Source organism: Rhinatrema bivittatum, chromosome 1 (genome assembly GCF_901001135.1).
Source record: "Rhinatrema bivittatum chromosome 1, aRhiBiv1.1, whole genome shotgun sequence".
In the NCBI taxonomy this organism is placed as follows: domain Eukaryota; kingdom Metazoa; phylum Chordata; class Amphibia; order Gymnophiona; family Rhinatrematidae; genus Rhinatrema; species Rhinatrema bivittatum.
Window position 1 is genome coordinate 264,403,484 of NC_042615.1, and position 16,220 is coordinate 264,419,703.

Genomic DNA, 16,220 nt, shown 5'->3' on the forward strand with positions numbered 1-16,220 from the left:
CACCATTCCCTTCCTAATAATTCCTAACATTCTCTTTGCTTTTTTGACTGCTGCAGCACAGTGAGCTGATGATTTCAAATATTATCCACTATGACGCCTAGATCTTTTTCCTAGGTGGTAGCTCCTAATATGGAACCTAGCATCGTGTAACTACAGCATGGATTATTTTTCCCCATATGCATTACCTTGCACTTGTAAATTTCATCTGCCCTTTGGATATCCAATACTCCAATCTCACAAGCTCTTCCTGTAATTTATCACAATCCGCTTATGATTTAACTACTCTGAATAATCTGCAAATTTGATAACCTCACTTGAAGTATTCCTTTCCAGATCATTTATAAATATATTGAAAAGCACCGGTCCAAGTACAAATCCCTGAGGCACTCCATTGTTTACCCTTTTCCACTGAGAAAATTAACCATTTAATCCTACTCTCTGTTTCCTGTCTTTCAACCAGTTTGTAATCCACGAAAGGACATTGCCTCCTATCCCATGACTTTTAGTTTCCTTAGAAGCCTCTCATGAGGTATTGTGTCAGATGCTTCTGAAAATCCAAATACACTACATCTACTGGCTCACCTTTATCCAAATGTTTATTAACCCCCTTCAACAAAATGAAGCAGATTTGTGAGGCAAGATTTGCCTTGGGTAAAACCATGCTAACTGAGTTCCATTGAACCATGTCTTTCTATATGCTCTGTGATTTTGATCTTTAGAATAGTTTCCACTATTTTTTCTGGAACTGAAGTCAGGCTCACTGGTCTATAGTTTTCTGGATTGCCCTGGAGCCCTTTTAAATATTGTAGTTTCTCTTTAGGGATTTGTAGCAGTCTGGCTTGTTCTGTTCGCCCAGTAGGTGGTGTATTAGTGTTCTAGGGTCTGGTGTGTCACACATAGGCTTTCACAGGCAGGCACATGGGAGAGAGAGCTTGTGTGTGTGAGAGAGAAAGGGAGTGTGAGTGAGAGCATTTGAATGTATATGAGAGAGAGAGACTGTGTGAAAGAATGAATGTGTTAGTATGTGTGTGAATGAGAGAGAGAGAAGAAATAGTTTGTGAGGCCCTATCTCTCCAATCTATATTAATCTCAGGGTGAGTAGAAATCAAAAGGTCCCAGGTATGGAGAGCATGGAATGTTTTAATCATTAGTTTTTATTATTGGGTGTAATTTGATGTTTCTATTGTTTTGAAACTTTTTATTGTTGATTGGGGGGAAATATCAGATGTTTTGAAATATTTTATTGATGTTTCAGAAATATTAGTGTAACCCCAACCCCGGTGTACCAGTCTAGCACAGGTGAGGCCATAAAGTTATTTATACTCTCCTGATTAGCTCTTGTAACTCCTCTACTTCCCAAGGTGTAGGTTCGCTGGACTGGGGAAAGAAAAGAGTCCTTTCAGGTCCCGATACAAAGGAATAGTTTCTTTGCACATTCCCTTGTGTTTTCCCTGGGAAGGATGCTGGTCTCTGTTTTGAGTGCAGTGAGTGCAGAAATAAATAATCTGGAGCCACTTGGTTAGTGTCCAAAATAAAAGGCTTTACTGTTAAGCACTGATGGTGAACATCAATAAACTCAAACTGCAACACTGCAGAAATCCCTCTTCTATTCCTCTATTCCCAGTATCAGGGTAAGGGGAAACATCCATTCTCTTGGTTTAATTAAGAGGAATTTCCCGATGGGCAGGGTCTTTAGGTTGGTAAAAACCCCTTCCAAGCTGATGAAAATAGCAAAGGCTCTTGCACAGAGAGTAAATCCTCTCTTTCTCTCCCCAGGGTGGTGAACATCGGATGGGTGTCCCCAGTGATGCTGTTTCCTTTACTCACAGCAGATCTGCAGGGTCTCCTTGATCTTACACAGAACATTTAGTTCTCTCTCTGGATCCTTGACGGAAAGGACCCTCCTTGAAACAAGCAGTTCTCTTGCTTCTTGCAGGAAGGAAAGGGCATCTAAAAACTAGACATGTGCATTCGTTTATTACTAATTAGGCAATTTCAGGGGTCCCCATCCAAGAATTGCCAAAAGTCCCTGGAGGTCCAGTGGGGGTCTGGAGTGATCTCCTGCTCTCGGGCCATATCTGATGACATGTGTGATTTCTTTGCTCATTGTCGAAACATTGGAAGATGAGCAGGGCTTCCTGCCATATAGTTCACTTTCCAATGTGGTAATGGATGTGCTGAGCAAGATCCTAGGGTCTTAAACGGGGTAACATATATATGCCTCCTGTTTAGCTTTGTATGAAGACCTGTATGGTAGATATGGAAAAGATGGAACCCTTCTGTGGGACTACTCTTGCTATTCTGTGTTGGTGATCAATTCTCTTGTGAGCTGAGGCTTTAAATCCAGTTTTTCCACTGTCTCCGGCTAAGTTAGCTGGATAAAGTTTATGGACCTCTAAGTGTATATCAAGTACCACTTTCTTCCTGTTAGCATGCACATTTTTATTTTTAACCAATCTGCTTTATTTTGCAGGCTTTCATAACTCTGCAAATATCTTACTTCCCCCCACCTGGAGCGGCTCCAGTGTTCCCACCACCTTCTCCTCCTGACCCCACCCCTGCTGCTGCTGCTGCTTCTGAGCTGGAATCACTCACTGGTAAGGAGGATGTTCTGTGAAATTTATTCATAGCAAAACCTGTTCTTAATGCCACTAAAGGGTATTTGGTTAGTGTGACCATCTGTCATGTATGTTGCATGTTTTTTATCTTTATGTAAGTTATTTCGTAAGCTGCCTAGAGCCTCTGGCATTGGTGGCATATAAGTAGCAATAAACAAATATAGAAATAAATAAATAAAGTTCCAAATTGTATGCTAGCATATACTGTATACTGTGCAGGGTTTCTTGCTGTCAAGAGACATAGCTGGAAGGAAGACACTAGGATTTTGTACTTATACAGAGCTGATGACAATTTTTTATTTCATAAACATAGAGCCTGCTACCTAAGGAGATATGAAAATAAAGCACATAACCTGAACTAGCACAGAATGGGGAGGACGATTTTCAAAGTAATTTATTTATTCGGGTGATTAAGCAGTTGCCTGGGTAGATCCCTCAGACTGAAAAGTTCCCTCCACTCAGCAGCTAAACAGGTGTGTGAACGTTTTCGTAGCGCATGCACGTTTAGCTGTGTGGAAGAAGGGATGGGGCTGAGTGCGAGGTTAGATCGTATGTGCCATCTCAAACCTTTGCTGGGCCCACAAAATTTCAGGTCAGTCTCTAATAATTACATCTTTAGATTACTGTATCGCCTTATACACCGGCCTTCCAGATTCCGCTCTTGGACTCCCGCAGATGATCCAAAACTCTGCCGCATGCCTCCTTATAGGCACAAGATAACACGGACAGTATCACCCCAATTCTCCAATCCCTACACTGGCTTCCCTTTCAGTTCCGCATTCAATATACATTTGCATCCTTAACTCATAATTCGCCGCATCACGTTACATCTCCATGGATCTGTGGCATCCTTAAATTTTATTCCGACAAGAACTCCCTGCTCAGCCTCCCAATCACGGTTGGAAATTCCCTCCCTCTGAGCTGAGAGATTTATCAAGCACGTGAGAAAGAGCCTTCTCTGTAGCTGGTCCGGCTCTTAAACACATTTATTTTTAGCTGATTTTGCCTTAACTTCAACCAATAGCCAGATTTCTCCATAGCACAGCCTTCACCTTTAAATATCTCCCTTGACTAGTTCCTGTGCCGGCACCCAATTGCTGCAACTTGTCAATTTTAATGGAATCCTATCACGTTGTTTAGATTTATATGTATGTTCTGATGTTACCCGCCCCGAAGTTTGGAGGGCACGGGCTACAAATAATTTCAAATAAATAAATAAGCAAACAAATGTGCAGGGATTTCATTTTGAAATCTCTGCGAAACTTTGCCCACATGCAAAATCTGCCAGTACCTTTGTATCTTTGCTGTCTGCCAGGAACTAATTTTCAAAGGGAAACTCCACAGGGAGTTACCTTTGGAAAAGTAGCTTGCAGATCCCAAAGGTATTGGGCAATGCATTGCTGTCTGCTAGACAAGAATGACTCAAAGCAGTTTAATGGTGGACCACTTCGAGCAGACCAATTTCCCGAAGCTGAAGCAAGAGGATACTGTTGTCAAGGAAGTCTGAATATGTACAGTATAAACTAGTAATGGGCAGAGAAGTTGCTTACTCACTTTAAAAGGTATATTCAATCATATAAAAGGTATGAATAAACCATAAGGGTTTATTTTATATTATTAGAGGAAGGCCATTATTAATCATGTCCCTATAATATTGCTGTAATTTAATTTTCAGCTTAACTAGGATGTAATTCTTATATTTCTTCCTGCATATATTTTTAGCCAGGTAGTTTCCTCCTCCTTCCAGTGCTAGGGTCCCGGCACCATGAGCTCTCATTTGCAATTATCTGCAAATTTGCCCCCTATATTTTAATGGACCTTCAACACCTTGTTGTCCACTGTTCTTAGTTTGGCCATTGCAGCAGCAATCCTGAAGCTGGTTAACATTTACCAGAGCTGCTTCCAGAGCCCATATCATGGGCTCTAAATCTGGCTACCAGAGGTTGCCCTTTTGATGACCGTGACTCCTACACATGGGGCAAAGTAGAGCCTTGAGTCAAGCAGTATCATTTTGACCTCTGGGGCCAGTAAGTCAGGAGTGACTGGGATCACTCCAGTCCCTTTTATTTTTTAGGGGTCCTAACGGTTAGGGGGGTCAGGGGCAATGGGTTTTGGGGAAGCTACCAGGCAGGAGGGATCTTATTTGAAAAAAAAAATTGTATTTTTTTTTTGCAAGGAGGCAAGACTTTGTCTTGTACACTTCAGGGCCAGAGGGATACAGGATAGTCATAAGAACATAAGAAGAACATAAGAAATTGCCATGCTTAGTCAGACCAAGGGTCTATCAAGCCCAGTATCCTGTTTCCAACAGAAGCCAAACCAGGCTACAGGAATCTGGCAAGTACCCAAACATCCATGCATGCATCATTTTGGCAACACCCAATTTCCTCTACCTTGTCAATGTCCTTTTGTAATCGAACAAGTTCAAGGTAGTTTTCTATACAGGTCTCTGGTGAGACCCTGAGTTGCTTACCTGTTTAACAGGAGTGCTTCATAAACAGTAAGATAAATCAGTCACATAAGAGGGTGACATCTGACAGCACTAAGACTAGTGTCTCTCAGAGCTCAGAAAAACCTAGGCCTTTGAAAAAATCCATGGACCTTCATGCATAGTCAGGTGTTGTGCAAGTTTCTTCAGTCTTTAAAACAAGCTAAGCTTCAATTGTTAGGCGCCCCGGCCCTCGGGGAGTCGGGCCAGGTCTCCTCACCTGCGCAGGCGGGAAGCCTGCTCCAGCGTCCCTCCGCCGCTGCCGCTTCCTGGTGCGGTTTGCTGCCATTGCGGCCTGCTCACAGTGCCCTGATGCCGCCAACACCACTGCATCCCCAGACTCCCTGGGTACGCGCACATGGACTCAATTTAAAGGACCAATGGCAGGAAAGTCTCCCGCAGCTCGGGATGATGACGTCAAGCAAGGCAACAGGTCCAGCTCCCGGTGAGTGTATGTTGTCTGCATCCTGACCCCGCGTTCCTGTGATCCTTCTGACTCCTGCTCCGGATCCTGCTCCTGCTCCTGCTCCTGCCCTAGTCCTGCTCCAGCTCCTCATCATTCCTGCTGCCTTGGATTGACCTACTGGCTCTGACCTTGCTTGACTTGCCGATTCCTGCTTGTCCGCTGCCTGCCTTGATCTTCAGCCTGGTCCACCATTACTGCTTATCCACTGCCTGCCCAGATCTCGGCCTGGCCTCTATCTCCTGTAGTCTGATGCCTGTCTCGACCCTTGGTATGCCTGACATGTCTTCCACCTGCCATCTGAGAGACCCGCACCTAAGTCCTGCTGGCCCCGGCACCCAAGGGTTCAACCCATGGGGAACGTGGGCTGGTATAGGTGAAGGTCCTGTTGGGCTCTCTCCCTCGGAACCGCCTCCCGACGACGAGGACCACCGAGGGCCTCTCCTTGGTGGTGGCAACAACCTCATCTCGGCTCAAGGGTCCACTTTCCTTATATCAATAAAATGGATTCAAGAGGAACTGCAGTCTAGAGAGAGACCCTATCACAGGTAAGCATCTTAGTTTTCTCCGTGGACAAGTGGGATAGCAGCCACACAAGTAGGGACTCCCAAGCAGAAGGTTGCATATGATTAGTCTGTGGATGGCAGTAGGTCATTGCAACTCATCTACATTGCCCGAGGCTGGAGAGTAGAGTTGAAGAAACTGAATAGATCTTCAAGAACTGCCTGTCCAAAGCTGCTCTCTAACTCCAAGTAGTCTCTAGGTAGGGTGATGGATTTTTAGGGGCAGGGAAGGGTTTATCACCCGGGTAGGGATGGAGAGTGGTTTAACTTGTGGCCTAAAGGTCATTTAAAGATCAGTGTGTGTGTGCGCATGTGTGTGTGTGTGTGTGTGGGGGGTTACGGGGTGTTATTGCCGGGAACACATAGGCTTTACCGTACCTGGTAATGTCTGTGCATAAATCACAGTGCTCATGCATTACAGCATACCTCAGGGACTAAGGTTTAGTAAATTGGCCTCCTAAGTCTTTTGTAGTATTTGATACCGAATTATCAAGGAAGAAGAGCTAACAAAATGTAATGGTGCTGATTGTATACTGGATGCTTAAACTCTTCTCTGCATGAAAATATTAAAGTGACCAGACTCAGAAATGGGAATAGTACTATATACAAAATATTCTTAACAGCTAATTGTTGACAACTCATGTACATATTCTCTGCTTCCATATGCTGTGGTTCTAAAAAGCAGCAGGACATTGGTTTGTTGTGCTTTTAAATCAGTTAATTCTCATTGATAAAATATTAAAAGATTCACTGTGGAGATTGCAAACAAACATACGAGATGATGCATCTGTCTTCAGACTGTGAAAACTTCAACCTGGTGCGTATTTACTTCTGTAAATCTAACGCCTATGAGAACCTTTGCATTGTATGCGGCAGATATAGCAGGTGAGGAAGACACAGAAGATCAGGCCGGCACAGAAGATGAGACTGGAGCAACTTCAGAGACTCTTGGCCCTAGAGCAGAGCAGCCTACCCTTCCAAAGAAACCCGCTCTGCATCCAGTCCATGGGATGAAAAGGAAGAGGAGCAGTTCTAAAAGACCATTATCAAACAAACCTCAGGATTTTCAGGTGAGCAGAAATCAGATCTACGCCTTAGGTCTGCTTAATGGTTATGACAGAAATGTGACATTTTTAAACTCTCAAGTTCAATCACCAAGACTCACTGTGACCTTCAGTAAAGCAGTAACTCTCCCTGTATTCAAACTTTAGAATGTAAAATATTTGTTTTAAAATAAAGACTTGTCATATTGCTTATCTTGTACAGTGTTGTGTACACTGATGGCCGTAAATAGATATTATCTGGCAGAGCAGCTTTCTCTGCACCTTGCTGCTGTGGAAATATAGCTTCAAATTCACATTTATAGAATTGGATTCAGGGTTTGGAATATGGAAAAATGTAGGGTTATTCTCTTTCCTTTCTGGATCTCCAACCTCTCTGCTCCCATCCTCCTCCTTTCTTCAGCCTTTTCTCCCTAAGTTTCCTCCCAGCCCCATACCTTCCTCTCATGCTCAAGTTTCCCTCCACCTTCTCTCACCACATGCTCGACCCTTCAGGGTCTTCTTCTGCATATCTCTCCTTTTAGGTTCCTCTCCTCTCTTTTCTCTTCTACAAGGTCCTATTATTTTCTGTCTTCCACCCATGTTTCCCCCTTTCCTCCTAGGTTCCTGTTATCTCTCTTCCCCAAAGTTACTCTTCTGCTACCATGTTCCACTACTGCCTCCTCCCATGTTCTTCTCTGGCACCTATCCTTCTCAATGCTCATTTCTTGTCCTCCCCCTCCCCCCCCCTTCTGGTACACTTGCTGGCTCGTGGGTTGACCCCGCAAGCCGACACACCCTGAACACCGCCCAGGCCCGCTCCACGGTGGCAGGGCACAGACCTTTGCAGCCACGTCTCGGACGCTGCCTTCCTACCTCTGGCTCAACTCCTTCTAGGCACGTATGCGTGCCTGACATCACCACATAAAGGGCAAATGGTGGGAAACAGGCTGTGATGCCCCCAAATGATGTCATCTCCCTCAACCCTTATAAGGGCCTTGCAGCCTCCCAGACTTTTGCCTCAGCAACAGGTCGACTACAGTTCCCCTGTAGTGTGAGTTGCTGCCTGCCTCATCTCTCCAAGCCCTGCCTGCCCACCTCATCCTTCCCGTCTTGGTGTTTTCATTCCCCCAAATTTTTCCTCACCTGCTCCTGGACTGACTTTAGGATCTGACCATAGCCTGGAACCTGACCGTTCTCGCCTGCTTGCCTGCCTTTGACCGCAGCCTGAACCACAACCACCCTCGTGTTCCGCCTGCCTCTTACCCTTGCTCCTCTGACCAGGACTTCTGTTATTGCTACCTGCCATGAGACTCTCATCTAAGTCCTGCTGGTCCCCAGAAAACCCGAGGGCTCAACCTAAAGGGAAAGGGGCTGGTCTAGGTGAAGCCCTAGACCAGTCTTGCAAAAGCTCAGTCCCGCCAGCTGTAGGGGAAGACCTACAGGGCACTCCCTGCAGGTTGAGTCAACCTCCCCACAACAAAAAAGGGCCCACACGACAGGACTGGCAGAAGCATTAGGCAGGGCAAGCCGTGGCCTAGGGTGCACAGACACTGCACACAGACAGCACCTCCTCCTTTGAGTCCTTCCAGCCTGAGTCTTATCCCCAGGCTGAGTAAGATGGGGCTGGGGGGTGGAGAGTTGTGATTTATATTCCACTTCTTGGCGCTTGAAAGCAGATTGATTACAAGCAGGTACTGGAGGCGGCTTACTCTTGAGTGTTGGGAGCAGCAGCAGTAAAGGAGCTCTGGCAACCACGTGCAGCAGCCACAGTAACTAACGTAGGCAGCTCACCCACACCACACCAACATCTTCCTTCTCCTGCACTTGTATAGAGAGGGTACTGTTCTGTCATGGCGCCTCCCCCCCTCCCCCGCCCTCTCCCTTTGGTTTCAGGGTTTCCTTTGCTCTTCTTTTAACCGTTTGAGTCCTTTTCGTCTACACTCTCTGCTCCATGGAGGCTGGTGTGCTACACAGCATTTTGGTTAAACTAGGTTTGCCTTGGGCTTGAAAAGGTTGGCAAAGACTGGTTTACATTCAGAATTCATGCATTTATTACAACATCTCTTTTCTTCCTTTACTTGCCCCTGGTTTGTTCTGTCCTCTACACTTATTATAGGGCTGATGCAATACAGTGCACTCAGTGCAATAGGGGGATTAGCGCCTACTCAACCCGCGTCGGATGCGGAGTGAATGTAATAGCGCTCATCACATGCTAAAGCATGTGAAATAGGCAATTACTCATTCATTCCGCATGCAAAAAAATAAATGTGCATCTCAGATGCACATTTATCGCTCAGGTATTAACACCTGCCTGGAGCAGGCATTAATAGCTGAGCACAGGTAAAAGAAGTACAGAAAAGCAGAAAAAACTGCTTTACTGTACTTCTTTTTTTAAGTACAAAAAACCCCCCCCAAAACAAAACTCAGCAGACCAGAGTTTATCGGTGGCCATTTTCATTACTGGCAGACGGCCGGTTATGAAAACCGATGCCAAGTTTACCTGCACCGGTCTTCAAAACCGGCAGCCACGACCCCCTAATTTGAGTATTGTATGGTGCCCCCCCTTGCGGGCGCCATGCGAATATTAGGAAAGCGGGCGCTGACTTTTCAGCGCCCGCTTTCCGCGCTTTTTATTGCATCGGCCCCTATATTTGTTGAAACCTGGAGTAATAGTCTGCCATTTTTAGTGTGGCCACATATTTTTGTCTTGGTCCTGCACAGTGATTGTTGTTTGTATTTATACTGGGAGAATCCCATTTGAAAGTGATGTACTGGGGGCACCGTACAGACTAACATTTATTGAGATGACAAGATTCAGCTTCATCAGATGCATCTTTGTGTAAGTTGATGTTGGAGAAGCATTTTAATTAATTTGCCTCATATGAAGAGGAGAAAGCAGTTTTAATTTTATTTGGTTTATACAGTAAAGTGACTTTGTGTTTAGACAAGTACAAAGCATCTATCCAGTGGCTGTGGTTCCAGTGAACCTGCAGTCAATTTCAAGTGAATCAAAAGGTTTGACAGACGTCTGCAGGTTTGTCACAGTTTAGAAGGATCCATCTCCAGTAAACCTGTGGGTTTTGTGAGGAGCTAGAAGAAAGAAGCAGGATTCAGAGAAAGATTAGGAGAAAAAGAGAAACCAAGTGAGAGGATTGCTTTGTTTTTCAGATTGTGTGTGATTTGTTTATTTTCTTTATATATATATATATATATTTTTTTTTTTTATAGTATGTGGAGAGTCAGAGGAGGCAGGTGGTCTGGTAATGGTGAGAAGAAGGAGGGCTGATGATGGTTTGCCTTCTGTGGCCACAGGTCTATCCCAGTCAGGAAAGCACCACCACTAGTGACTGTAGTGGCTGCTGCTGAATAGGGTTGCGAGGCAGCTCCTGGCATTTGAGCAGCAGCTGGAAAGGGTGGAAGAAGGGTGGAGAAGGAGGAGATATTTGAGAAGAAGGAGGAAAGTGAGGAGGAGGAGGAGGTAGTTCCACACCTGTCACCTGCTATTGCACACTTAATGGCAGAGATTCTGGACGTGGAACTGTAAGAACATAAGAACAAAAGAAATGTCACCTTGGGTCAGACCGGTGGTCCATCAAGCCCAGCATCCTGTCTCTGACAGTGGCCAGTTTGGGTCACTTGAAAGTACACGGCAGATTCTAATAGGAAGATCCCTTCCCTGTAGCTCACTCCCATGCCTACATAAGATTCTGTCTCTCAGAAACCTGTGTAAACTGTTTTTAAATCCAGTTATGCTATTAACCTTTACCATATCCTCCTGCAGTAAAAGCCATAGCTTAATTGTGCATTGGCTGTTTAAATGCTTTCTTAAATTTGTTTTAAGCCTGGTATCAGTTAGATTCATGGAGTATCCCCTAGTCCTAGTGCTATTTTAAAGGGTAAATAATCCTTCCTTATTAACTTGTTCCACAGAACTCATGATTTTATAAACTTGTTTGATATCTCCTTTCAGCTGTCTTTCCTCCAAGCTGAAGAGCCCTAACCTGTCGGGCCTTTCTTCATAAGGGAGCTGTTCCGTACCCTTATCGTTTTTGTTGGATTATTTTGGGCTACCTCTGATGTGGTTAATTGGAGAGAATATGATTCTGCTGCAGGACTAGTGTGACCTAACAGGCGGAACGGGCGATTGCCTTCAAGGAGCATCAATAGTGCACTGAGCCAGACTGGGGATCGAATAAGTGAACTCTTTGCGCCATCTAGCAGGGCGACTGCTAGAGGAGGCAGCCTAGGAGCAATTCAGCAATTTCAGCTGAGCCTGCAACTGAGCGAGGCAAATTAGAATCACCAGTCAGAGCTCAGCGCTGTCACTGCCTTCTCCTGCTTTCCTTACTGCCCCAGCCTGGGACGTGCAGCTTCATTTTAGTGCTTTCTTTCCTGCTCTCTCTCTTGGGGGATGGAAGAAAGAGAAGAAAAGCTCCGTTTTCTATCTATCTCTAGCTGAGCTGGGGCACCACTGAAATCCTGCACCCACCCTCTCTCTCATAGCACAAACACTATTATTAGTACTACACAACATTCATGTTACACTTACCAGCAGCAGCAGCAGTGGCAGACATGCACTGGTGCAGCAATAGCAAAAATACCTGTCTGTTCAAATGAGGAGCTGGGAGGTGGGCACTCGATAGGCTGCAGGCAAAACCAACACTAGTACGCAACGCAGAGATGTACCTAAAGTATTTGGCATCTGGGGCGGATACATCTTTGGCATCCCCCCAATATATAATATTAAAATTTCCTAAAGAGCAATAAAATATTTTAAAACAGCAGACACATCAAATAATACCCAATAATTAAAACTAATAAGGATTTTAAAAATCTCCTGCTCTCCTTATCTGTCATCCTAAGATTGTTGTAGACTGGGGGAATGCATGCACACACAGACACACAGACACACACACACACACACACACACACACAATATGCTTCCTCTCTCTCATACACACACATACATGCTTGGTGAGAGACAGAGGGAGTATGTGTGTGTGAGACACATACACGCACACACACTTTATCTGTACTTCTCTTACACACACACTTCCTCTGTGTCTCTCTCACACGCTAAAACACACACACCCACATCCACACACACACACACACACACACACACACACACACACTTCTTCTCTCTCTCTCTCTTTCACACACAAACTTACACATGCAGACAAAAACTGAACTGGAAACCACAAGCCAGATTCTGCAAGCAGTGCAACAATGGAAAAGCAGAAAATCACTATTCCTCAAAACAATACAATCAAGAAATATAAATCAATCAGAATAGTAAAACTATACTTAAAAATGTACATTTCAAAACAGCTGATGAATAGAATAGATTATGAGCCCTTTGGGGACAGAGAAATAACTACAGTACCTGAATCTAATCCGCTTTGAAGTGCCAAAAAGCAGATTATAAAAATTAGATAAATAGATAAATAAATAATATTCAATAATTAGAAGTTCCTGTACAAAGTTTTTAAAATTTCCTAAACATCAATAAAATGTTTCAAAACAGCAGACATCATATAACACCCAGTAATTAAAACTAAGAATTTTAAAAATCCCTACTCTCCATACCTGTCACTTTGAGATTGTCGTGAACTGGGGGTACACACACACACAGAGAAACACAAACAAAATATACTCCCTCTGTCTCTTATACACATAAACATTTGATGAGAGACAGAGGCAGCTTGAGTGTATGTTTGTGAAAGAGACAGACACACACGTTTCCTCTGTCGATTTCTCACACATACACACACACACACACACACAAGCTTCCTCTGTATCTCCCACACATGATTCCTGCCTCACCCATGCACACTCGCACACATACTTCCTCTCTCTCACCCCCATCCCCACCCCGCACACTGGCACCCTCTCATACACACACACACAGGCACTCTCACACATACGCATTCACAGGCACTCTCTCGTATATACACACAGGCACACACACACTCTTCTGTACATTCACCGTTGCATGCATACACACACACAGGCATCCTCTTATACACGTACACACACACACGCACACACTGGCACTTACTCTCACAGGGCCAGTCTCTTGCTTCTTCGGCCACTGGCTGCACAGCAGGGTCTCTTCTTCTGCCACCGACTCTGGGAAACACCACAGCACTGCAGGGCCTCCTGTTTTGCTGCCGGATCCAAGAAATACCAGCGACACCGCTGGGCCTCTTCTTCTTCCGCTGGCCTCCTCCACAGGACCTTGCTTTTTCTAGCGAGGAGTGGAAACCCCGTCAGCACATTACTGCTCCAAAAGGCCTCTCTAGTCTACCCATCCCTACTAAATGTTTGGCTTACAATCTGTATGACTGTTACATGATGAAGAGAGGCTAACTTTCGAAAGCTCGTCACAGATGTATATTAAGCCCATTAAAAAAGCATCACACACAACTTGTTCTTGACCCTTAGTTCTATATATCTGAGTGGACTAGTACGGCAACCACAGTTCTTTCCATAGACCATAACTGGATACTGCCAACCCGCCTCTTCCTCTCTTCCCCTCTCCTGTCATCTCCACCCCTCTCCTCAACTGATCCCCAGTCTGGGACTCAGTCTAGGTTAAAATACGTATGCAATGTTATAAATGTAACATAGTATTTTAAGGATTACGCAACAGTGTAAATTGCCCTGGATAATAATAATAATTGCTGAAACGTGCTTTTCTTCTTTTTCGTCCTAGCTCTTAAACGTTTACATATCATCTTTTCTTGCTGCCACTTCTCCCCCCAGGCTCCTCTCTACCCCTTCATCTCTCTTGTAATCTCCTGCCAGGCTTCTTGCCACCCCCTCCATCTCTTCTGTCATCCTACCCTGCCCTCCAGGGGGTTCTTGGCACATCTGTAATCCTCAGCTTACTCAGGTTTAGGAAATTTGACAGATGTTAGGGTAGTTGTAAGTCATTTCCTGATTGTTAGGGCTCACAGCTTGGATAATCGCACCTAAATTATTTATGCAATTTCATTCAAAGTCCTGGATAGGTTTTGTACTTAATTTGTGCTCCTTCAGTAATGGGGGCAGTATGTCATGGTCTCAACTTTTATAGCATTATTTTAGAGCGCCACCTGCTGGGGATTTTACTTTTTGACATAATTCAAGTGGCTTTTCAGTTCAGTGGCATAGAAATAAAGGTTAACAATGGCCTAACATCGAATCCACATTACTTTATTCTGGTTTAGCTAGGCAGATTAAGGGCTACATTCAGTATATGTTGAATGGACTATATATAACAGTGTAGTCTTGGATGGGGAGGGTGGGATGGAAGTGAAAAGAGGGAGAGAAAATTGTGTAGGACACCCCCTTCACTCAAAAAAAGGCAAAAATAAAAAAATAGCGTTTACTAAATAGTGCAGGACATAGAGCCAGCAAGAGCAGAACAGTGCAACATTTTAGTTATTGCACATGGGACATTATAAATTATTTAGAAATATACATTAAATCATTTTAAACTTTTCAAAGTTGCAGAATTAGATAATTAAATGAAACATAATTTTACATTTGCCTTTTGGGGACAATTTTTAAAGTCCTTGTGTTACTTGTACTTTGTATATGTGGGCCTGTGCGCAGGTTTAGCAGGTTTTGGGGCTGCACAGGAGAGCAGAGGTGCTCTGCAACGCACAGGGTAAACATTTTTGTTTTTTACATATACAAAGTGATTTCCCCCCCCCCCCCCCCCCCACCAAGTGCCATACATCTACATAAGTGTCCGATGACCTGGGTTGTTGCATTTCTACAAAATCAGTATGCAGGTTTACCAAACCCACTTAATGCTTCCTCTGAAAATTCATGTACTGTAGCTTTCGTTTAATTTATTAATTATTTTTAAATCATGATGATTATTCTCTAAAGACTCCTCAGTCCAGGCAAAAGAAAAAGAAATTCCGAAGTGCCTGCCACAGGCATTGCACACAGGCGTAGGTCTCTGCCCTGCCCCACAGTGGCATTGCCATCACATGGTGCTGGTCAGCTTTCCTGTTCTTCCATCCCTTTTTCCATCTTTTTTTTTTTTTTAAATAACAGCTGGGATGGGGAGGGGGGGGGGAGCAGTGAAACTTCTTTAAGAGTGTTTTTCTGGAACCACAGACAGTGGGAGGAAAGCAATGTGGAAGAGAAGTTCACCCACCTGGGACCTGCCCGCCAAGATAGCCTGCCTTCCTGACATCGTATTTATGTTTCATTACAAGCCACCTGATGTCCCTAGATCCGCGACCCCTTGCCTGACTGGTCTGTTCCTTTCAGGAACTCCAGGCTCTGCCGACCCACCTCTCGTGCCCTGGAGCTCGCGGACCCCGCCGTTATCCCCAGGGCTGGAGGAAGCACTAGGCGAGGTAAGGGGCTGCCTAGCTTGCTGAGGTGGGCAGGGGCAGCTATAATATGAGCGAGAGAGAGACACCAGCTAGAGTCTCTGTTTCCTCACCATCCTTTTCCTTTTTCCTCTCCATCACAAGCAGGCATTAATCAGTGATAACGCATGGGTGGTGTCATCTGTTGATGCCAATGCCAATGCAGCTCTCAGAGCTCAGTAAAAATCTTACTGAGCATTTGTGGAAGTTCCCGCACGCATGCTGCCTTGTGAGCTCCTCAGTCTTTCTTCATCTGAGCTACTGCACAGACATGTTCCCAGTCTCATTTTGCTTTGTTCTTGTTAGTTGGCTTAGTGTTTTGCCTCATTACACTTTTTCTTTTTTGCCACTGCCTTGGTAAACCCCTCAACAGAACTTTTGAGTTCTAAAAAGAAAAAATAATAGAAATGGAAAATCCAAGGCCAAGAAGACAGCAGTCAGCAGTTTTAAGGCCTGCATTTTCGGGAACCAGTTGCCTGTTATATAGTAACATAGTAAATGATCGTAGATAAAGACCTAAATGGTCCATTCAGTCGGCCCAGCAAGTTGCTTGGGTAGTAGCTGCCACTCCATGCAGGTTGCCCTCCACCATGTCTTCAGTTAGGGGTATAGAGCCGGGGTGGCAAACTCCAGCTGTCAGGAGCCACAAATAGTCCTAGTTTTCAGG

At 44.6% G+C, this 16,220-nt stretch overlaps 1 protein-coding gene across 4 annotated transcripts in view; it reads left to right on the plus strand.

The window, feature by feature from the left end:
• The window catches only part of DYSF (dysferlin), a 731,032-nt gene that overhangs the window by 106,581 nt on the left and 608,231 nt on the right, over positions 1-16,220 (plus strand). For all 4 annotated transcript variants that reach the window (XM_029594483.1, XM_029594497.1, XM_029594488.1 and 1 more), the window contains exons 5-6: positions 2,474-2,597; positions 7,009-7,202. In XM_029594483.1, the coding sequence (XP_029450343.1) occupies positions 2,474-2,597; positions 7,009-7,202 (318 nt within the window). The remainder of the gene's footprint in view (positions 1-2,473; positions 2,598-7,008; positions 7,203-16,220) is intronic.